The 24,137-nt window shown below is 41.8% G+C and overlaps 1 protein-coding gene across 2 annotated transcripts in view; it reads right to left on the bottom strand.

Annotated features, from left to right (window-relative positions):
* The window catches only part of STK39 (serine/threonine kinase 39), a 305,730-nt gene that overhangs the window by 222,808 nt on the left and 58,785 nt on the right, over positions 1–24,137 (bottom strand). For both annotated transcript variants that reach the window (XM_059167118.1, XM_059167117.1), the window contains exons 2-5: positions 23,866–23,978; positions 8,002–8,110; positions 4,765–4,906; positions 3,511–3,566 (exon numbers count right to left, since the gene is read on the bottom strand). In XM_059167118.1, coding sequence (XP_059023101.1) covers positions 3,511–3,566; positions 4,765–4,906; positions 8,002–8,110; positions 23,866–23,978 — 420 coding nt within the window. The remainder of the gene's footprint in view (positions 1–3,510; positions 3,567–4,764; positions 4,907–8,001; positions 8,111–23,865; positions 23,979–24,137) is intronic.

Below are 24,137 nucleotides of genomic sequence, written 5' to 3'. Positions count from 1 at the left end.
CTGACCAAGGTCACAGAGCTTGAGTGATGCCCTGGGAATTTCCACTGTGCCAGTTCATCCGAGACCTCGCACCCTGAACTTGAGCACTCGGAGGTAGGAGAGCTTAAAGCTTCTGTCTGCAAATGTTTTCAGTTGTCACTTGTTTAGCTGAAGCATTTTTTTTTTTCTTCTAAATGCTCCTAGCCTGTGGGGTAAGGGTGAATCCTTAGAGTAAGATCAAGATATGTTGGGGCGCCTGGGTGGCTCAGTCAGTTAAGCATCTGCCTTCAGCTCAGGTCATGGTCCTGGAATCAAGTCCTGCATCAGGTTCGCTGCTTGGCAGGGAGTCTGCTTCTCCTTCTGCCTGCTGTTCCCCTTCTCATGCTCTCTCTCTCTCTCTCTCTCTCTCTGTCAAACAAATGAAATCTTTAAAAAAAAAAAAAAAAAAAAAAAAACAAAGAAAAGAAAAGGTGTATGTATATATAAGTCACTAACTTAAATGACTGAAGAACACAATTTAGTGTTAGTAATAAAAGCCACCAGAGTAGAGAGGGGGAAGATACACGAATCAGTGATTATTACTGATGTCAGGCGATGGCTGTACTGTACATGAGTTCTTCCTACTCTGTCATTCTGTAGGCTACATGTGAAAAATTTTACATTAAAAGATTGAAAAATGACTTCGACTAATTGGCAGTTCATGAAATTTATTTAGTCATTTCCTGTCATTTTTTTCCCCCAGGTCATACTTTTACACAATTCAAAATTCAAAACTGCTGTAAAGGGCACATACTACACAGTCCCCCTCCCTGTTATCCTTCTAATGTTTCTTTGTATAAATATAGAGAGATATTCTTATTTCTCCCCATTTCTTTCACAAGAGGTGACATGCTATATGCATTCTATATCACCTTGTTGTATTCACTTAAGCATGTAGCCTGGACATTTTTTTCTTCACTTCAGTGTATACCAGGTTTTTCATTCTCCATTATAGCAGGTGGCTCTCCCATCACACAAAGAGGCCATCTACCATGTTTAACTGAGACACCTACATTGTCTCTAAGCTATTGCATTCACAAACAGAGCTCCCATAAATAAGTTTATAACATATATCTCTGCCTCTTGCACATTTTTGGATGTACCAAACATCTCTCACATTTATTTACTTACTGTAACAACCATATCAGCAGTTGTTTCATAGGACATGAAGCTTACACAATTTGGAAAACCCTCCATAAAATAGACAATACACAATTTAAAATACAGAGTTAAGTATATATATGTCTATTTCTTTAAAATTAAAAATTCACACCAATTCTCTAGAGTCCTGAAGATCAGTAAGTTCCTTTCTTCTGAAGGAGCCTTAGATAATTTAACAAAAATGCCTACATAGAAATACCTCCTGATGGCAAGTTAGCTTCTCTCCTCCATCTAGAACACTCTGCAACTCCCAGGAACACACAGCACTTACAGAACCCTGAATCTTAAGTTTCAATGCAAAGGATATGTGTGTCTTTTCGAATGACAGGCATTATCGTCGCCATCTCCCAGATGGGGAAACTGAGGCTTACAGACACAACCACCTCCCACACCGCTCAGTGGTTCTGAAACCAGGCCTGCTTGATTCCAAGGCCTTGTGTTTAACTGATACATAGTGTCTCCATAGTGGTCTCAAGCCAATGACTGCATTTGTCTCAATGTATCTTTTCAAAGAGAGGAAAAATAAAGGATAACACTTTCATTATTAGTTTTCCAGGGAAAAAACATTTGATTTGAAACAAACCCTCCCGTTTTCCTTTTATGTCTTTAAAATATTTTTCTCTCCTTTAAAGGGAAGTCAATAAAAGTCCCCTTGAATGTAGCCAACTCAATACAGAGCCCAAGGTCAGCACTCTGCCTGTCATACGGGCGAGGCATCACCTGACAGGTTCTCTGGCATCTAGAGAGGGACAAACAATGAATCAAAGAGATGACTCAAGGCTTATCCTTTGTGCTGGGGGTGTGTTTGTTTTTTGCTGAGCTCTCGCATTTCTAATAATACCCCAGATCCTTGCATTTGTCTAGAAATAAGACTAGACCCAAGGTCTGTGATCAACTCTGCTCTAAGAACTTGATGGGCAAAGGCCCTAAACCCTAAATCCTGGAAGAGAGACTCTTCCAGCTCCAACTCAGAGAGCAGCAGACCAGGCTGATGAAAGCCTGGGGCGAGCTTCGTGCTCTTCAACAACACAGGCCACGTGAGGGAGTCATGCCAAGGACGCTGCTAGGACGTGTTGCTAGGAACATTCAGCGCCTGGAAGCCAGAGGGCTCAACGCCCTGCAATGACGGGCACAGTGCAGGCCAAGGAAGGACTGTGCCATCGAAAATGCAAAAAGCAGAGATGGCTGAGAGGATGGTGGAGGCAAGCCCACCTGGACATGGAGGGAAACAAAAGAGTGGATACAGATACGGCTACAGGTTATCCCAGGCCTTTGCAGTTACTCTCGGCACAACAACACAATGAGAAGGTCTGCACACAGAGGCTACCTGTCTAGTGCGTTCACTCTACAGCCACACACCGCACCTGCACGCCGACTGCCGAGGACAGCCATGCACGTGCAGGTGCAGGACCAGAATGACCCATAAGCTTTAAGGGCTCACAATGCTTCCAGGCACCTCTTCAGAAATCGGAGGGCTTAAACTAATAGAAGGTGCAGTGTTTTAACTTTCGAACTTGTCAGAAAAACTCTCCAAAGTGCTTTTCTTGCAATCATATAAATATCACCTTTATTTAACATGAAAGGTAGAAAAAATACAACTGAGAGTAAAATTGTCTTTCTCAAAAGGCCATGTTCTAAAATAGCTGTTTATTGGATGATCTAGCCAAAATTTATCAAAATAATAGGGAGAAAAAGGAGGGGTGCCTGGGTGGCTCAGTTGGTAAAGTGTCCAACTCTTGGTTTTAGCTCAAGTCATAATCTCCGTATCATGAGATTGAGTCCCACATAGTGGGCTCCACACTCAGTGGGGAGTCCTCTTGAGTTTCTCTCTCCTTTCCCTCTGCCCCTCCCCCACTCTCTCTCTCTCTAAAATAAATCAATAACTCTTAAAAAATAATAATAATTGGAAAAAATGTTCTGCCCCAGACCCAAACATTCTTGAACAGGGCAGCCCAGATTCATTCTTTTTTTTTTTTTAATGATTTTATTTATTTATTTGACAGAGATCACAAGTAGGCAGAGAGGCAGGCAGAGAGAGAGAGAGGGGAAGCAGGCTCCCTGCTGAGCAAAGAGCCCAATGCGGGGCTCGATCCCAGGACCCTGAGATCATGACCTGAGCTGAAGGCAGAGGATTTAACCCACTGAGTCACCCAGGCGCCCCCAGATGCATTCTTAAAATAGATTACAGGCATTTATTCATTCATTCATTTATTCATTCACTCATTATTTATTTGGAATGATAATGAATGATATTCTTTGAAATGATAATAATGATATTCCTTGAAACCGTAATATTTCTGTCAGAAGAATTTTTATTTATATCCGCTTTACCTGCTATTTGTACCGAGCCATCCTCACCCAGAAGAATATTACCGGCTTTCAAATCCCTGTTAGAAGAAAAAAAAAATGGAGAATGAATTATGGAACACAGACATTATATTGCATTAATTCATTCAGAGATAGTTAAAAACATATCATATAATGTAGCTGTTTTACATAATTAACATTTTATAAATATTAAAATTATATCACAGATTTTTGGAGTAACAGGGATAAATCGTGATTTTATACTTTGCTCCTGGGAGATGGTAAGGATTTTAGTAGCAAATATTTTATAGGAATCATTATCCAAATTGAATTAAATCACTAGTGAGTACATTCTTTATGTTACAGAGTTAGAGATTGCCCATTAACTCACCATGCTATCATTTTATAGAGAATAAAAGCTGATAATTCCAGGTAAAGCTGTTCTACTTCCACTCAAATATGTCTGTGGTGCAATTCCAAATTAATCCCACTAGCTTCTTAAGCAATGGATTGGATCAGTCTCTCCTTTGGGGAGATACTCATTATAAATTGCTAATTACAATATTCTATATTTCTTTACCATACAAAAGTCTTAACACTTCAAAAGAAAAATGACAATTGACAAGTTTGATATCTAAGGTGATTTTTTTTTCTAACTACTGAAACACATGGCGGATATCCTTAAACATATAAGCCACATAGTGCTCAAGGCAGAAGAACTACAATGTCAGTGTTACCAATAAATGGTTATTTACTTGCAGCTATTCCTAAGGGCCCAAGTAACAGGAACCCTTTTGAAACATCAAACACTCACATTCTTGGCTGTTTGGCTACTGAAAAAAATTAGCATTTCATGGCACAAAAGAAGATGAAATTAGTTCCCCCTCCTTTCTTCACACCACCATGCCAAAAGTAATGAACATATTACAATGTCTGGAACAGTTCTGCCTACATTAGAAAGGCAGAGATGCTATCCTGTTCAATTGATCCTACTTCAAGAAGAGCATGTTAACTGATTTTTTTTAATGAGTTCACTCGGTACTTTTTATGTTCTGCTTCTATTTCAGTGAGAGCAGATAAGCCAATCCTGAGGATACTAATATATTTTATCAAAATGTATTCACCGGCTTCTTTCTTCAGTACTTTTTCCACATCTATTCGGCATAACTTGGAAATAATGTTGATACCTACCTGTAATACATGTTTCCTTAATATCCTTTACAAGCTAGAGCTAAAGATATAAATGGCTGAATTTAAATATCTTTGCAGAAATCCTACCTGTGAATCTGACCATTTCTGTGTAGATAGTCTAAGCCTTCCAAAACCTCTTTAAGAATTGTTGCTATTATTGCCTCTTCCAGAACTCCATTCTTATGCTCCCCTCTGTTGACGATGTATTTTATGATATCCAACATGGAGCCTAGACAGAAGAAGTGAAAACTTTGTGTAAGCATCTTCGTTAGCTTTCTAAACTGGGCTCCACTATTCAGAAAATTAAGTGGAAGTGTCACAATGTTTAATTTCACACAATTCCCCCCAAAGCATATAGCTGCATGATGGCCCCAGACCAGAAACCCTATATCCAAGTCTGTGAGAACATTTCCGACGTGAGAAGAATTCTGGGTTAGGAGCCACAAGACTATTCAGGGTCATCTCAGGGTAATTCCTTTCTCCTACACATACACACAACTGGTGACAGGCTCAAAATAGGGTTCGAAATGTTTGAAGTGAAAAACAAAGGAGGAAAAGGCCGAGGGAGCAAACAGCCATGAACTAACAAGAGGGAGAAGTTCCAATCTTCCTGGACATCTAGAACATAGGTGGGAGGGGGGAAAAGTATGTTGCCGCTGGACCCCGTCTTATAACCAGGAGTTTCCCTTCCGTGACTCTAGGCAATCTTCATTTTCATTTACTTGATGGCTAATGGGCTGACTTTCCTCATGAAATAAATACACAGTACTTTCTTACCATAAACAAATTAGTATCCTTGGCACTGTGAGCTCATGTTTCAACACATATGAATTAATATTCCAAACCTCCTGGTCATTTTAAAAGCCATCATTACCTGGGGGTTCAACATTTCTGAAGAGTTAACAAATGGCTTACCTCAGGACCTGAATCTGGCTGCAGGCTCCCTATGATTAACTGAGAGAATTGAGTTTCCCCATCGGGTATTACTACACTAGACTAGCTGCCTGCTCCTCATGAAGAGATTTAATGTGATAAAATATTGTAAAAGAAAACAAATGCATATTCCCCCTCAGAGAAGCATCTACTTATTCATTGATCTTAAAATGTGTTAATAATCTAGAAAACAAGACTTCCAAAAAATGTTTCATTTTTATCTCGTGAGGATATACCCTACCAGGTGTATATATGCTCCTGGCCTGCTGAAAGTAAAATGAGCAAGAGTCCAAATTTGCCCAGGTCTCTGGGACCTGTGGGAACCCGTTTAAAACCTGTTCTTACCTACAGCCCGGGGAGACTGACTGAATTGGATTCTTTTAAAAAGACAATTACATTTTCTTTCAAGTCCTCAGTCAAGGGGTTAGGGGATATCTTCAAGCTTATAAAAGGTTAATTGGGATCAAAACAAACACAGGAAGTAAAATCCTCAGCTTGGGGATGCCCACAGTCCCTGGTCATCAGAACTTTTCGGTCTCCACCGAGTGGGGGTGGGGGGCTGTTACCCCGCAAGAAGAGGCTCAGTGAAAGTCATCTTCCTACCAAAACAGGGGCCTCACAGACCCCAGGGGCAGTCCGGACACTCAAGACACCACAGTCTGGCTCCAACTGGCAGCCTTTTTCTTTTTTCCCCTCATTTCTTTCTTTTCATGTTTAATTAAAAACCAAAGTAGGCACTCAAGGAAACAATGACTAATAGGATTGATGAGACTGGGAACAGACCCGGAAGCCACTCTCCCAGGCTCCCTGTGGAGACCTGCACTAGCAGACCCAAGGCAATTACAGCATTTTTGTCTGCTTGGTTCTGGGCCTCTGCTGGATCCAAGAGTTTTTTTTTTTTTTTTAATTAAAAAAATAATAATAATAAGATGCCCCCTCCCCACCCCAGTCAGCCTTCCCTGGAACTAGGTCTGCAGATTAAAATGGGCTCTACAATATTAAGTCTGCAGTACCAGTCTGGGCTTCATCCAGGCACTGCAGAACATTCTCCTCTGCTCCTAAACCATACTTCATGTCTGGGAAAGATGCAGAAGAAGTGAGAGGTGGGGGTTTGCTGGGTGTTACAAAGAAAACCACTTGGGCTCTCTAAACTTCCATTTCCGTGTTTGTAAAATGAAGGTGCTAATTCTTGCAGCATTGCATAGCTTTTAAGTCAACAGGACCCAGCACCACTTCTTTCCAGTGCTAACAACTCCTATGTAGGTGACCTTGGGCGAGCTGCCTAACTCTCCTCAGCTTTGGGGAACTTTCTGAAAGGCTGGGATGGTGACATCTGCCATTCAAGGATGCTGTCCAGATTCAATGAAACAAGGTAGGTAAATGGCCTTGAGTTGGATCTAGCCAGAGAGGAAGTGTTCAAGAAAGTTGATGGTTCTCATTACCATTCTCTATCAAATAGTGAGGTTAAAAGATTAAAAAGAAAAAATATGGGACTGTTGAAGTGCCTTGTAAGGTAAATTGTCAGTGGCTTTCATAACTTCAGTGACCTAAGGCCAGAAGAAAAGTTCCTCTGCCTTTTCAAAGGCAGATATAGGATGGAAATGGTGCCACTTCGGAAGAACACCACCAGTCAGTAAGTTAGCATGCGGAAAGTTCTTCTCCATTTCATCTGAAGCAGTATTTATGAGCCCCCACTGGGTGCCAGGTTCAGGAACTGAGAAGCACAGGAGAACTCGCGCTCCCCCCCACCAGTCCTACATCAGCACCGTCCAACACCGCAGCCACGGGTCATCTGCAGTTATTTAAATGGAAGCTGATTAAAACGGAATAGAAAATCGGTGCCTCAGGAACACCAGCCCCACATCAAGGATTCGAGGACCCCACGTGCCTGGTAGAAACTGGAGAGCACAGCTCTAGAACAGTTCCCTCATCACAGACTCGGAATGAACGGCACCAGAATAATTCATTACACTGCGATGTGGTAAGGACTTGAATGATATTAAAAAAAAGAATTTAAAGAGGAAGAACGGGTTAACATTTCTGAAGAGAGTGGGGAGGCTGCAGAGAGCACGTGACCCCTTCAGACTTCAGCCCCTGGGGAAGGAAGGACAGACATCTAGGTCCGCGGAGCCCTGCCCCTGAGGTGGGGAAACGGTGGCCGCAGAATGTGCGTAGGGAGCCCCCCTAACCCCACACCATGGAGTCCAGGTGTAAAAGGGCACAGATAGTTGAGGCAGTGAAATCTGGGCTTTATTCTCTAGGTAAATGATAAACAAGCAAATCTTTTTAAATACAAAAGGGAGGGGACCAAATTTAAGGTCTTATTCAATAGGCTGGCTCGCACAAAAGGAAAAAAAGAACAAGAACAAGCAAATAACAAAACCTACTTACCTCCACTTAGTAATTTCATGACCAGCCAAAGTTCATCTTTTACCACAAAAGAGGTGTAATAGGTCACTACATTGGGATGGCTGCACTGACTCATGGCTTGAATTTCTTTCTATAAAAAAAAAAACAAAAAAAACAAAAAAGCAAAAAACATGACATAGTACCATGGGGTAAAAATCAGGAAACGAAAGAGAAGGGAAACCACACCTGAGAACCTGGGCACCTTTTCTACTTAAAAGCATACCTGGGGAGCTACCTAACCCTTTAGCTCAACAAAGTTACATGAGAACTAACGAATTCACTCTCATCATCAATGTGCTGGAATTGAGACAGGCCTCCATAGGAGATCATAGAACCCTGTGGACTGAGAAACCAGAGAGCCACTGTGGACCTGCAGAACAGGACAGAAAAAGTTCCAAAGGGCCTATCACCCAGATCACCCCCAACTATGCGGCAGAGAGCCCTGCCACATAGGACTGAGTACCTTCTACCTGTACTGAAGGCCTCAATGGAGAGAGACAAGACCCAGTGAGTCCTTAGGGACTGGGTCCCACAGTCAGCCTCAACTCCTGTGGGCCTTAGCTCCTCCCTCATCCAAAACTATTTCTATCTCTCAGGACTTCTGTGATGTTGCAAATGAGCAAATACATATGAAAATCTAGAGCATAATGGTCTAAAGTGCATTTCATGGTTGATAGTCCATCAAGAAAAAACAAAAACAAAAAAGGGAAGGAGACCTGCAAAGTGAGAAGCTTGGGAAATGTCAAGTCCTACATCCCCCTCTAAAACGGTCTCAGGGAATATTGGTACTGTCAAAGGCTCTGAGAAGTCCTGTAGTAGATAAATTGTCATAGTTGAATCCATATTAGCAATGCAGTTAAATAATGCTTTGTGTGTCACAGTGCAGGAAACACTACTACTAAAGAGAAATAAACTTTCATACAGAGACATTAAAACAATAAAGTTCTGAAATCACACAAATAGGCTACTTCAATAAACCACATTTTCCTGAGATACTCAAGTTCTCCTTGGTTTTGATGTGTCATTTTAAGTTATTGCCAGATTTCTCCTATAAAGCTTCAGTCAAATGCTAACCCTTGATCAACGGCACCAGACCAGGTGCTGTCCAAAAGCCACAAAAAATGACATGTCATCAAAGAAACCTTATTTATGCTATTATGTATTTATGATGAAAGAAAAGTATTTATGCATCTTACAGATATTTTCAATAATGAGCATCTAGTTAACTTTGAATTCACATCTAATTTCCTGGCCAGAATATTCCAACTGGAGCTGCGATCTTTGCATATCCAGTCCTACCTGATACTCAAATAGCCAAGACCCTAGATGTCAGATAACTTGGCCAAAATACCATGACGTATATAAACATATGTACTAAGGTTTGTATATGTGTTACAAGTGTCTTTTACCAAGGACAAATAGAGAAGAGAATCACTAAGTTTTCCATCTTCATTATATAGCAACACTTTCCCTTCATCATTTCCCTAATTTAATTAATTACAGGTTTTCTCAGTCTGACACACGTCAACTCAGCTACTCCTATCCTTTGAACAAGAGCTGAAACCTAAGGGCCAGTTTCCATCTGTTTCTGGTGTTAGGTTTTGATACCACAAGACGCCTCTGAAGGAGAAATGGAACAATGCTCAGACCAGTCCTAGCCGAAGTCATGACCAGCTGCTCACTGTGGGGACGGACGGTTCACTTGGGAGGCCTGAAGCATTAGTTAGGGGCCTCTCTATACAGATGCCCCCCTCACTCACAGAAAAGATAATGTTTCCTGAAAGTATGCGTGCTCTGCCTTCCTGCCATTTTACATCCGATGCAAATGAATGCTTGTCTAGCTTTCTAACTCCAAACTGTTAAATCATTAATCAAAGTGAACAATAAGTAACCAATGAATAATCAATGCCTATATGAAAGGAAATTCTTCTGCACGGAAGCAAAATTGGGGCAGAGTCTGGAAAAACAGGTTTTCATGTGCTTTCCATGTAGATGGCCGGTATCACTTTCTACCCAGTGTATCTACTCTACCCAGAGTATCAGGTCTCCAACATTGCAGTGAGCAAACTGTGTGTGTGTGTGTGTGTGTGTGTGTGTGTGGTGGTGGGGAGGGTACACACATGTATGTGTGGAAGCACTGGTGTGCAGGGTCGGGGGAGAGAGGGAAAAGGAAGAACAGGGGGAGACGGATAGAGGATAGAGGCAGGGAGAGAAAAAAAACTATTTTAATTAACCTAGGAAGAAACTCTTTAAGTAACCTGTGGATACAACTTATCAAATTCTAATACTTTGAAATTTGGAGTCAAAGAGGTACTGGACATTTACAGGTCCTGAGGATTTAAATGAAAAAAGGGGAGAGGGATACAGGGGCACCTGGGAGGCTCAGTCAGTTAAGTGTCTGCCTTCAGCTCAGGTCATGATCTCAGGACTCTGGGACTGAGCCCCGAGTCAGGTTCCCTGCTCAGTGGGGAGTACGCCTCTCCCTCTGCCTCTCCCCCTGCTCAGACTCACACACACACACACACACTCTCTCTCTCTCTCTTTCAAATAAATAAATAAAATCTTTTTTAAAAAGGAGGTGGGGGGCATAGATGCTGCCCCTTCTAATATAGCCCAAGGAGCAACATAAGAGCAGATGGAAAAAGAGGTGGGAAACCTCAGGCCAGACTTGCATAGGTCTGACCACCCTTAACCCACATTCTCCTTCCATGCACCCTCACTGTCCCTCTTCACTGCCTGGGCAGGGGGTCCATGTCCCTAGTTCTACACGATCTAATTTCCTGCACAAGCCTCTCCATGCAGTAGAGCCTCTAATGCTTAAAGCCAAGATGGAACCTACCTTAGGGAGAGAGCCCAGCCACTCTGCCTCAGCATATGACCTGTGCAATCACTGATCCCCCATAATAAATAGCATTTTCACAAACAGTGTAGAAATACACTTAAAGAAGAAAGAACGAGGTGTTCTACCTGCCTATCTAACCTTTACTTCAGTTTATATATAAGCCTTTTGTTTAGCAGTCTTAGAGAGAATGCAAATTTTTACTGTATATATTTATATCTCCACTGTGGTCTGAATGTTCGTGCCCCCTGCAAATTCTGTAAGCTGATGGTATGAGGAAATGGGGCCTTTGAGAGGTGACTGGGTCTTAATGATGGAGCCCTCATGAATGAGATTTGTGCCATTATAAAGGAGATCCCAAGGAATGAGCTTGCTCTTTCTGCCACATGAAGAAGCACAGAGAAGTCTATGCCGGAAGAAGACCCCCACCAGACCATGCCAGCATCCTGATTTTGGACTTCCGGCCTCCAGAACTGTAAGAAATACATTTCTGCTGTTTATAAGCCACCGGATCTATGGAATTTTTCTTTTTCTTTTATTTTTTTGAAGATTTTATTTATTTGATAGAGATCACAAGTAGGCAGAGAGGCAGGCAAAGAAAGAGGAGGAAGCAGGCTCCCCGCGGAGCAGAGAGACCAATGTGGGGCTCAATCCCAAGACCCTGAGATCACGACCCAAGCCGAAGGCAGAGGTTTTAACCCACTGAGCCACCCAGGTGCCCCGGAATTTTTCTTATAGCAGCCTGAGTTGATTAACTGCATATGCATATTATTTTTTATATTTTATATTTTGAAAATAGAAATATTTATTGAACTAAATGTTCTTTCCACAGAATGTTTTCCATTTCTTTTCAAAATAATAATGATACCTGCTATTTGAATCCTTCCTTGGTAACAGTCTTTTTTTTTTTTTTTTTTTTTTTAAAGATTTTATTTATTTATTTGACAGAGAGAGATCACAAGTAGGCAGAGAGGCAGGCAGAGAGAGGAGGAAGCAGGCTCCCTGCCGAGCAGAGAGCCCGATGCGGGACTCGATCCCAGGACCCTGAGATCATGACCTGAGCCGAAGGCAGCGGCTTAACCCACTGAGCCACCCAGGCGCCCGGTAACAGTCTCTTATCAGTGAAATTATCCAAGCTTTTTCCAATGCCTTAACTTTACTCACAACATAGGCAAAGCCATTTATTTCCAAACATATTCATTTCTCCCTATCCCTAAAAACGACAAAAGTATTGCCCAAAGATGAATAAATGGGCATGATTTAAAAAAAAAAAAAAAAAAAAGATTTATCCAGTTCTTTCCACAGAACAAATGGGTTCTGTTATTCTATTTCTTTAACTAGGACATAATCCACAGATGCAAGATTTGAAGCAATGCTTCTCAAACTTAACACTGATCACCTGGGCTGTGTGAAAATGCAGATTCTGACCCAGTCAGTCTGGGGTGGGGCCTGAGATTCTGCATTTCTATCAGCGAACAATACTGAACCTTTAGGTCCAAAAACCAGACTCTGAGTGGCAAAGTACTGTAGAACGCTGACCAAAAAAAACAAGTTTCTCCTGTAAATGTAAATTCCCCACTTTGTTGGAGGATGCACGAAAGGAAGGATCTCCATTGGTGGCTGAGAAGGTGATGGGGTCCCCGCCAGAGTCGGGGAGCTGAGCCCAGAGACACCACCTAGCTGTGTGTGACCAAAGAATGGGGTAGGAAGCAAAGACAGAAAGAAGAGAGACTCTTATTAAAGCGGTTTGAATTTCACAACTACTGGAAAGGGTAAAAATTCAAAGGGAGGGAAAGATGGGAAGTCAAAGTCAGAAGAACTTCAAAGAACTCTGCAGTTCAGGCAACACACTTGCCAAAACTACAGTCAAGGACTAGAACACAGTCACTCCCCCTCAGAAGTCTCGTGAAGTGACACAGACACGTCATCAAGAGCCCAACCGAGCTAGACTCAGGATTTAATCTCCCCTGTGAGAAGCTGGATCTGCTCAGGCAGCTTCTTTTGAAACACATCACAAATGAAATTTCACAGGAGTGGGAAAACGGGCCTAAAACGGGAGAGCAAGAGAAAGTCCTTCCCATCTGCCAGAACTCAAGCGGCAGCCACAGCAGCATCCCTCCACTGGGAGGCAAGTGGGCGGAAGACAGATCCACCAGGGACACCCACACACCGCTGCTGGGCCAGCCGGGCCAAATTTGGCCGACCTGGGCATGCCACAGGCCTCTTGTGTGGGATACCCCAGGATTGGGAGGCTGGGGGCGGGGCGCAGAGACACAAACAACGCAGAGTTTCCTACCACAGAATATCCTGGAAATCGGATTGCTTGGGAGGGGAAAAAAAAAAAAAAACCTACCAAAAAAACGAAAAACCGAAAAAATTAAAATAAAGTGCGCTTACATATGTTGGTAGGTATTTTCTAATACTTCTATACAGCCTCTGTTCCCCCTACCACCACCAAAAAAAAACCTTTTTAAAAAGTTTCTCCTACAGGGGCGCCTGGGTGGCTCAGTGGATTAAGCCGCTGCCTTCGGCTCAGGTCATAATCTCGGGGTCCTGGGATCGAGTCCCGCATCGGGCTCTCTGCTCAGCAGGGAGCCTGCTTCCCTCTCTCTCTCTCTGGCTGCCTCTCTGCCTGCTTGTGATTTCTCTCTGTCAAATAAATAAATCTTTAAAAAAAAAAAAGTTTCTCCTACAAATAGTAGCAGACAAGCAAGAACTGGGATTAACAGGGGTGGGACCCAGCAGAAGCCACTTAAAGAAGGGCTACACTCAAAGACCAGGAAGGCTGGCTGGGAAGTGTGGCTGAGCCACTGGCCAGCCCCATTACCCGCACAGGTTATCTCGTAGCCGCAGCCTCCTTTAGTAAAAGGAGATTACTAATGACATTTGCATGGGATTTTTGTGAAAGAAGTGAAATAAGAGCTATGCAAAATGCCTAGCACATAACACAAATGCTAGAAGCCAGGCTCTCCTTGTCTCAGTCCCTTCTTCGAGGGTGACAGAATCATTTCTCTCTCTCAAGTGTCCTCAGTTACTAAGTGGCAGAGACAAAGTGGCAGAGACAGCCAAGGGCAGTAGCGCTCACCTTTTCCTACGGAAACATCACAGAAGGCACCTGTGCATCCTGCTGGCTCTAAGAGCTTCTGCAACGTGTGTACCTGTCACTGGGCCATGAACTTGTGGCTTTATTTCTGACTCTACGTTGTCTCCACCTGGGGTTCTCCTAAGTATTTCACCCTGTATTAAATTTATCCCACCCTGTCATATTTCAGGTGCGATGATGATACACTGTCTCAAACCCTTCTGGGATAAGGAGTCTAACCATACCCTTATGCAAAGGGTTCAAAACACAAGGCAAAGGGCTGCCTGGATGGTTAGGTAGGAAGAGCCTGCAACTCTTGATCTCAGAGTCCTAAGTTCCAGCCCCACACCGGGGGTGTAGCGATTACTTAACAAATAAAATCTTTAAAAAATAAAAATAAAAAATCACAAAGCATAGAAAAAAGTCTGGAGATCGATGAATGAGGAAAAGTTCAAGCCTAGTTTCTTTTGTCCCTAAAACGAGGAGAGATTCACAAAGCACTGACAGGAAAGAAATTTCATTAGGGAAAGGAAACAGTTTCAATAGCTTCTGAATTCAAAATATTCGACTATACTTAACCAAATTAGCATATTTTCATAGCTTATGTAAATCCTAAATAGATTCTTTTTTATCTAACATCAGTGGTAAAATACCCTCCTGGGCTTTAGTTAGGAATTAAACCTCTCAACCTTCAACATCACTTGTGGTTAAATCTGAGGAGATGCCATTTGTAACTTTATTCTCTAGCAGTGGTTTTCAACCTTGCTTGCGCATTGAAGTCACCTGGGGAGCTTTAAAAAAACAAACAAACAAACAAAAACCACAGTGGATCCTAGCCCCAGAGATGCTGGTATAAACTGATTTAGGAGAACAGGCTGGGAGTCAAATCTTTCAAAAGCTCCCAGGTGAGTCTAATGTTTGGCCAAAGTTGAGAACCACTGTTTTCGAGCTCAGGGCTGAGAGATGCGTCATTCCTTCAATGAAACACTGAGAGAAAGGCACACAGCCACGCTGAAACTTAATCTAAAAAGGAAAAAATATGTGTGATTTATAAATACTACTGTATTTATCAAGAGTTGCAATTTCCAAATGCAAGAGATAACCAGATACATCTTTAAAGTGTATGCAAACATCCTGCTGGCATTTAAAGAATTCTTTAAATGATGAGGATAACCGTGTCAAATAAAAACATTTTCAGTGGGGCGCCTGGGTGGCTCAGTGTGTTAAGCCTCTGCCTTCAGCTCAGGTCATGATCCCAGGGTCCGCTCAGCAGGGAGCCTGCTTCCTCCTCTCTCTCTGCCTTCCTCTGTGCCTACTTGTGATCTCTGTCAAATAAATAAATAAAATCTTTAAAAAAAAAAAAAAAACACTTTTAGAAAGTTATTCTCAGCTTGCAATTCCATAACATCAGCATCATAATGAAGGGTAACCTAATCCCTATTCATAAATAGCCCAATACTGTAAGTGGCAGAATTAAAACAAAAATCAAAACCATAAGCCTCAATGATACCAAATGTCAGCCACAAAATGGAAGACTGACAAAGTTCTTATAAGAGAGATGGATTTCTTTGGACTGTCATTTTCAATCCTGAAAATGTCATTAGGAGGCATTTTAATTATAAATAAATTATACATCTTATGTGCAGCAAACTCTTGCCTCTTTTGGAATAAGATTATCAAGAGGGAGAAACCTCCTCAAGACAGAAGTCAAATATTTCGACTTATACACCTTACCAACGAATCAACCAATGTTCCTTGCCATTTAGTTTTGCAGTTGCTTTCCTATGACTTGTTTTATCCAAGTACAGTCCATTGAAGGCAGGATTAGAAATGGGAAGTCTAGGGGCGCCTGGGTGGCTCAGTGGGTTAAGCCTCTGCCTTCAGCTCAGGTCATGATCCCAGCGTCCTGGGATAGAGCCCTGCATCGGGCTCTCTGCTCAGCGGGGAGCCTGCTTCCTCCTCTCTCTGTCCCTGCCTGCCTCTCTGTCGACTTGTGATCTGTCAAATAAATAAATAAAATCTTAAAAAAAAAAAAGAAAAGAAAAGAAATGGGAAGTCTAGATATTTAGAAGATGGGGAAATATCGTTAAAAAATAGGAGAAAGGGAGCCTAAATTTGTGAGAGCCTTAATCAGCATACATAGAGAAGTATTTAAAACTAGAGAGAGCGGTTGTAAAAGGTAGAGTGTCATGGGAGTTGGAGGGCAGGAAAATGTCTCGAAATCAGCAGGATAATCACAATGGTAAGTGTCAGTTTGCTGGCGGAATAGAGCGTACATCCCTGGGCCTACGGCTTGGTGATGATGTCACAAAGATGGGCATTCCCCAAAAACTGTCCAAAGGAAATGGAAGAATCTTGCTGGGAAGTGTAAGAAGCCACTGATCCATTTCTTTTCTTCAAAAGAAACAAGGAGAGGAAAATAACTCAGAGAATAAAATTGCTGATGCTGAAATTCTATAAGAAAAACCCAAATAGGGAGGAGCCAATTTCTTCCAGAGTTGGCTGCAAAGTTCTTCAGCAAACAGGAATAAGGATGCCCTATGGGCTCTAGAAGATTTCCCGTTGGCCCTCCTGGGATCCGAATCAGATTCAGCTATCAATAACTGCTATTTGGTCTTTTGATTGACTACAATTGGGAGCACTGGAAAAAGTAAAGTTGAAGACTTCATTAAAAACAGAAGGAGGAAGAAATTTTCTCATCAGCCAACGGATGTTGCTGGAAACCTCCAGGCCAACTCTCAGCACAGCTGCTCTATTTGGCTTCATCACCCAACGATGAGAATGTGAGGTCAAACACGTCTTTTTATTTTCTGTGGTGTCCCCTGTCCCACACCGGGGGCGGGGAGCTGGGAGGAGGAACACGACTACTGTCATCAGCCTGGGTCTCTGCCAGGGAACAGCCCTCCTGCAGGGGCAGGGGGAGCCCTGCCGGACACTCTCCAACCTTCTCCCCCAGGATTCCACAGTCTTTCTGTTTCCACAGCAGCTAATTAATTGTGGAAATAACCAAGCCAAAATAAAGAAGATAACAGAGGAAAGAACAAAATCATCTGTCTCAGCCCAGGCCAACAACATTTTCCAGAAGTCCATGTGCACGGCAAAAGTGAGGTGTAAAAAAGTAAACAATATGTAACTGAAGTCGTATTCGATATCGGCGTGTTTTTCCCCATTTTCTCCTACTCTGAAAATGAGTATGTGCTGGGTCTCTTTGTTACTGAACATGTAGGCCAGAAATGTGTGTCCCTGCAATATTCATTTCTGTTTACTCTTTGGGAAAAAAGTGAGGTGTTAACTATTTTAGCAAGCCATTTCTAACAAATGTATAAAAACACTGAAAAGTAAATTCAATTAGTGCCATTTATTATCCGAATCCACTATGACTTTTAAGTTTGAGGTTCCAAAATGAAAAATGTTTTCTGTGATCAAATCATACATATTTCCAGCTAATGTAATTTTAGAGCTATAAAAATAGTTTTGCATACATAATAGCCTTTCTCTAATTTCTTAAAAATGTATGTCTTCAAAATGTCTAAAAATTTCCCATTCCTAATTCTGCCTTCAGTTGGACTATACTTTGTTAAACACAAACACCAAATTCTACAAAAATAATTTGTGGCTCTCTGTCAAATAAATAAATAGTGGCAAGGGACAAACACAGCAGTATGAAATTTAATGTTGGTGACCTGAAATGCTCAAAATAATATCACAGTCAGTGAAGTTGGCTTGTTTTAAATGCTATACCCTTGGTATAAAAGATCCTATGAGAAACAGCCAAATGCTATTTGTTACCATATATGATAAATGAGCTGGGATATGAATAATTAACTTACTGATTAGAAATTTCTTTTGTTCAAAAAGCATGGAAAAATATTTTCATTTCTATAATAAAGAGAGCACACATTATAGCTTCAAGCTTTTTAAGTTGACATCTTCAACCTGGTATAATTGTTTTTCTACAATAAACAAGGCTTACAAAAGTATCAACACAATTACAGAGATTAGGAAAAACAATACAAAAAATGTTTTTTGAATTTTTAAAAACTCAATTAAAAGGGGGGAACCCTGCTAGTGAAAATAAGTCCTCAGAGGCCTTACATTATATTATATTATAGTTTCATTTTAAAAGTATAAGAGAAGCCTATGTCAGATAATGAAACTATTAGGAGATAATTAAACTATTCTCCCAAACGACCATTAGGTAAAATAAATACCTAGAGCTTTATTCTCCAAAATAACCTACAAATCACAGCTAATTTGGTTCCTCTAAACACAAGGAAGGAAAGTAGGAAGAAAGGGAGAGATGATTAGAGAGGGAACAGCAGGTCAAGAGAAATAAGAAATAATAAAATAACACTGTAGCAAAAAGCAAAGGCAGTGGCTTTGTTCTGAGGGAAGTAAACTCTTGAGTTATCTACAAACACAGTTAGTGAAACACAGCAAAATATCCTCATAAAGATGATATAGGAAGAGAAGGGCAGATGTCAGATTTTTTCCAGCTGGAGACAGAAACTCTTTCGTTATGTACCTGGGGTAGGCAGATGACACACTGAGTACCTAAACGTATGCATTTACACTGGATTGTTATTGCTACACTCTAATAGTGGAGTGACTTGATCCTCTCCTGAATTATGATGCATAATTTGCTACCAATCAATGTTTTTGTTCAAAGGATTATTAAAAGGAATTTCTTTAAAGAATTAATTTTTTTTAAAAGATTTTATTTATTTATTTGACAGACAGAGAACACAAGTAGACAGAGGCAGGCAGATAGAGAGGAAGGGAAGCAGCCCCCTGCTGAGCAGAAAGCCCGATATGGGACTCGATCCCAGGACCCTGAGATCATGACCTGAGCCGAAGGCAGCGGCTTAACCCACTGAGCCACCCAGGTGCCCTAAAGAATTAATTTTTAAATACTCAGAACCATAGAACTTTGGGACTGAAAATAAGTTTTGCCCTCAAGCAGAATTCTTTATTGAACAAATGAGGATACAAAGGGCCAAAGGTGAAACCAACTCCTCTCAAGACCATGATCCATGTGAAGAACACAGGCCCTCTGACTCAGGAAGCCATTTTCCCTCTATCACAAGTTTCAGCAACCATGTGTAGCCATTGTTTGTTGAAATGATTTTGCTCACATTTGTAACCTGTTATATATTAAAACATTGTAATGATCATTATATATTGTTTTACACTGAAATCACTTAACTGGTCTTATTTATTTATTTTGCCTTTTTTTTTTTTTTCTTTCTTGAAGAAACAAGTGCTTCGTGTGGCCCCAAGGCCAAGGTTTCTCCTACACACACAGCACTCCTGCCCCTGGGAATTAAAGTTTTAGCCACGCTGATGTTTATGAAGGAATGAGAAAATGCTACAGAGTTTTCTGTGACTGGTGCCAAACACAGACTAAAAATATGAGAACCTGAGTCTAGAGAAAAAAACATTGAGAAGGCTATGGCTAAAGTCTAAGAACCATAAAGTCAAGTAAGGTGATGAACCAAAATGTCCGTCAATCCCTTGGTAAAAATTTTAAGAAGAGTTCTTGAAGGTTGGAAAAAGTGTGTCTTAGGATAAATAAAGGGAAGGACGACTATGTCACATTTATGGAAATCACTGTCACCTGGAGATAGAGACTGAAAGATGACTTCAAAAAAGTGGATGATTTCTTTCCCCGTGAAATGGAATTTTAAGGGAAGTGAGAGGGCCCTCGAGCAGCACATCCCTAACCTCTGAGGCTGACCACAAACCAGAGAATTAAGCTCTTTCAAGAAACCTCAAGGCCATCTTCACATATAATATACTCGCCAGCATGACAGTGGTTAGGACCTGTTTAAGCAAGTCTGGAATTCCTATTGAAAAGCAAGAACTACCTCAACGGAATGCATGTTAGAGAATCTGTTAAACCATTTCTAAATAAATAGAGAGAAAAGGTGCAGAAAGAATCCATAGCTCAAAATGCTCACCAACGCAACATAAGAATGAAGAAACTCATTGACCAGTCCCCGGGCTCCCCAAAAAAGAACAATTAACTTTGTTTTCCCATCGTCTAGTTCAGTGGCTAGCATTTTGTAGGGTTTAATAGCCATGCAGTTAACAAGCTCTGCTTTGAAGCTATAAATGTCTCCTAGAGAGGGTTAAGCCTGTTATAGTCATCTACACCACTGTGGGATTAAAAAATGTGGGATTACCATATCTCGGAAATTATCAAAGCATCTAGGTAGGAATGGTCAGGAATATAGAACATGCCAGGAACATCCCTTGACTCTTGGAAAACTAACCACCAAATCGTCATACCTAGAGTTTGGGATGTAGTTAAAAGCCAATTTCTAATACATCTATGAAAATTTTTTTAAATGCCTAGAAAAAGAATTAAGTTAACTAAATGATCTTCATGTAATGCCAAGAAAAACATTTGTTCTAGGGTTTTCTAATTGCTATTAAGATGAATTTTTAGCAAGCCTATTGCTTTGTCCTCTGATATATACTCCCAGAACAGACCCTTCTTACAGGCCTGAGCACAGCAGTGTAGAAACTCATTAAATATTTACCAGATATATTACTAAATGTGTATTAGATCTGGAACCAAATTGTCACTGAGGAATATCACAGTACCCCTTTCAATGGTTTAAAAAAAAAAAAATTTTTTTTTATTTAAATTACCACTTATTTAGCACCAGTGATTTCATTGAATGTTTCTTTTTCTCCCTTCATTCTCAGAGACACCAAGCCTGTAATTATCACTTTGCTTCAGAAATCATGACCACGGGGCGCCTGGGTGGCTCAGAGGGTTAAGCCTCTGCCTTCGGCTCAGGTCATGATCCCAGGGTCCTGGGATCAAGCCCCGCATCAGTCTCTCTCTCTCTCTCTCTCTCTCTCTGCCTGCCTTTCTGCCTACTTGGGATCTCTGTCAAATGAATACAAAATATTTTAAAAAGAAAGAAAGGAAGGAAGGAAGAAAGAAAAAAATAAATCATGAGCACCTGAATGCTTCTTCAGCCAACATGAAGTAAACCCCCTGTGACCACAGACACTGACAGGATTTGCACTATGGAGCAGCAAAGACCAGGGACAGCTGTCCAGAACTGCTCTGGGCCATCACAAGAGGCCTGTGAGTGTCAATCCTACCTTACTGGGGGGCGGGAGCAAGGGGGTAGGACGTGGCAGAGAGAAGGAAGTGGGAGGTAGGTAACACAAGTTTAGCAGCGGAGGCCAATGTCCCACCAGCAAGCAAACCGTCGACAACTGTGACTTCTATGACATAACGCTGCACGAGATAAGGACTCCAGTGGCCGCTGTTTCTTACAGGAACAATGGCTTCCAGTTAACCCATGGCACAGACTGTGAAACGACGCGAGCACTGACCTGTACGTAACGCACGCATGCGCGCACGCACAGACACGGAATTAAAGGATTATTAGGATACCGGATGTCTAAACACTGCCAAAATGTGAACCCAGAGAGATAATAAAAGTGCGAGAAGCAGCAGAATTTGAAATCGAAAGGATTATAGCAACTTTGCTCCACACAACCTCATGTGCCAAGAGCGGGGCCACAGAAGCCTGGCAACATTAGGCAGCCCGTCCTGTAAACTCCACTTCTCTCTGTTTGCCAAGGACAAACATCCCAGAGAACCCTAACCACTCACCCCCATCTTCTGAAATATCAAAGACATCAAAAGGTCAAAGGTGCAAGGTTAAGGTACGATCAAAGCAAGGAATCAATATACCTTTAAAATGAAAAATAGGTAACTATACATATAGACTATGTCCTGTTAACACAATGTGGGCATTAAGGGGGGAGGGGAGAATGAGAGAAATAAACTAACTGCTAATAAGCAAACTCATAAATCCAAAAACCTCAGAAAAATGAGCCAAGCCCAAAATCATAAAACCAGGTCCTTACATGTGCAGCTCTGCCTAAATTATGAGTATATCCAAATGACACTGTTATGGTCCCTGGTCCCAGGGACAGAGGAAATGGTTCCCCCAAGCCCCTTTCTCCCTACCCCTGCTGCCTCCACCAGGACTGTCATTAGCTCCCATCACTGGCAGCCAGCCGCTAACAAACAGCCAGCGGAGGGAGAACATGGAGGCGTGGGGCAACTTAGGCCTTGTCAAGACCAGGGACCACAGCGTCAGCCCAGGAGGCTGGTTCCAGAATTGCTACAAACAAAGGCACACACACAGCCTCACAGAGACCCTGTATAAATATTCTGCAGCTGGCAACAGGACAGCCAAGGGACCTCCAATGGAGTACTACGATCAAGTACAACCATCACGGGCAAACAGAGCATATGGTTAAATGGGCACTCCAATTAAAAAAAAAAAAATAGTGTATACTCGGTACAGCCACAGAATTTGAGGACTCCTTAAAGGGATCTGAGACAGTTCCTAATCCAACTCTTTCTAAATAGTGCTGTGCTGTTAGGTGACTCGACCAAAGGTAGAAAACAAGTCAGCGGCAGGAGGAGGACCCAACTCTCCCCACAGTTTGTTTAGTGCTTTTTCCACTTGGGGAAAGTGACCTTCAAAACGGGTCAAATGACAAAGGCACAATTTTGTTGGTCACTCTGATCATAAGCAACCACGCAGCAATCATTTCAGCAAGAGCAAAGCACAGCTGAAATTTTGAAGAAGGTAAAAGCCTTAAATGTATACAAATTTTGTGGGGTTTGGGTTTTTGCTTTTTGTATTTTGGTTTTTTTAGTTAACACTAAATTGTGGAAGCTCTTGCTTTAATCTGAGTTTTAATGGACAATCTGTTGCTTCAATCCCAGAGAAATCTATGCCTCCTGGAGCCTAATTTAAAATGGAAGGCCAAACAGATCTGGAAAAGTACAGCTTTACCCTTCTACTTAATTTATACTATAGTGTGCTGTAATTAAGCCTGAAATAAAAGCTATATTCTGAGTAGAGACAAAAAGCTCTTGTTAATGACATTCCATTCTCAATGTAGAAAACAACAAAAGGCTTCTTCATTTGGAGCCAAATGTCATTATACTTTGTAGCTTGTGTGGAGCGATTGGACTAATATTTGTACTGGGATTAGGGTTGGGATAACCAATCAGTTAACTCCTCCATGCAGTTTCCTATTATCCTCAAATAAGTGGCCAAAAGGCAAAAAAAAAAAAGGAGAGAGAGAGAGAGAGAATTGGCAGGCAGAACGTCAACTATATTTATGAGATTAAACTCTCAAACCCTTCACAGTTTGCTGGGCAACTAATAACCATTTGCCAAGCTGTTCATTTAATAATGAGTCAGTTAAGCCAAAAGCAAATGTTGCTGCAACCAACCAAAGCAACTAGAGTCTATCCACAGTCAAAGTTCCAATTATTTATGTAATGTACATACTTCATTTAGAATAAGAAGCTGCCGTGTACAAAAAAAAAAAAAAAAAAAACCCAAACTCCCCTTATTAGCCAAATGCAAGCTACCCTACGGTATCTTGAATAACCATAATGTGTACGTCATCTGGCAATTTCTGAGAGGCAAAATGACCGACAGAGGGCTTGGGGAGTAATTCCTATTTCTGTCGTGACTCTGGACGCAGGGCCTGCAGCTCTCCAGCCCAGCTCGGCACCCAGCATCATGTGACCTGAGAGGTCATCGAACTGGGTCTGTTTCCTGGTTTTCCAAAAGAGAGTGTCTGTGCTGAGACCAGCCCCACCCTGGAAGGATGAGGACTGAACAAAATCCCGCTTGTCAGAGCGACGGAAGTTGTACGGTATACAACACAACTGCGAGGGACCGTGTCATTAATCAGGGGACTGGAAGAGCGGTGTGGGCTGCTTTCCAAGAAATGCGTGTGTTGAAAGAGGAGAGAACACCCAGCTGCCTTTGCTCTCTCTTCCCCCCTGCTTCTCCGGCCCGTCTCTGCACACCCATCGGTGGAGAAAAGCAACACGCGGGCATCCTCCACTTTTACTTACTAATAGTTCATCCATACTGGTCTGGCATTTTTCCAGGTTGATCCGTTTTATAGCCACGCGCTCTTGCCTGGGCTTGCAGAGAGCAGCCTGAACCACAGCCGTAGCTCCACTGCCTGAAACAGAAGGAAAACAGCATCAGCTCTCAGGTGGCGCACGGTCTGGTTACGTCGTGACCCCCTTCCTAAACAAATACCTGGGTTTTTTTTTTAAGTCTTCTACTCGACGTATTCAAAACATTGCCTTTTAACACATTCTCAGAGAGCTTCTGAGTC

The sequence above is a fragment of the Mustela lutreola genome, chromosome 3, assembly GCF_030435805.1.
Source record: "Mustela lutreola isolate mMusLut2 chromosome 3, mMusLut2.pri, whole genome shotgun sequence".
In the NCBI taxonomy this organism is placed as follows: Eukaryota; Metazoa; Chordata; class Mammalia; order Carnivora; family Mustelidae; genus Mustela; species Mustela lutreola.
The sequence above is the reverse complement of the archived record's forward strand: the minus strand, read 5'-3'. Positions and strand labels throughout refer to the sequence as shown.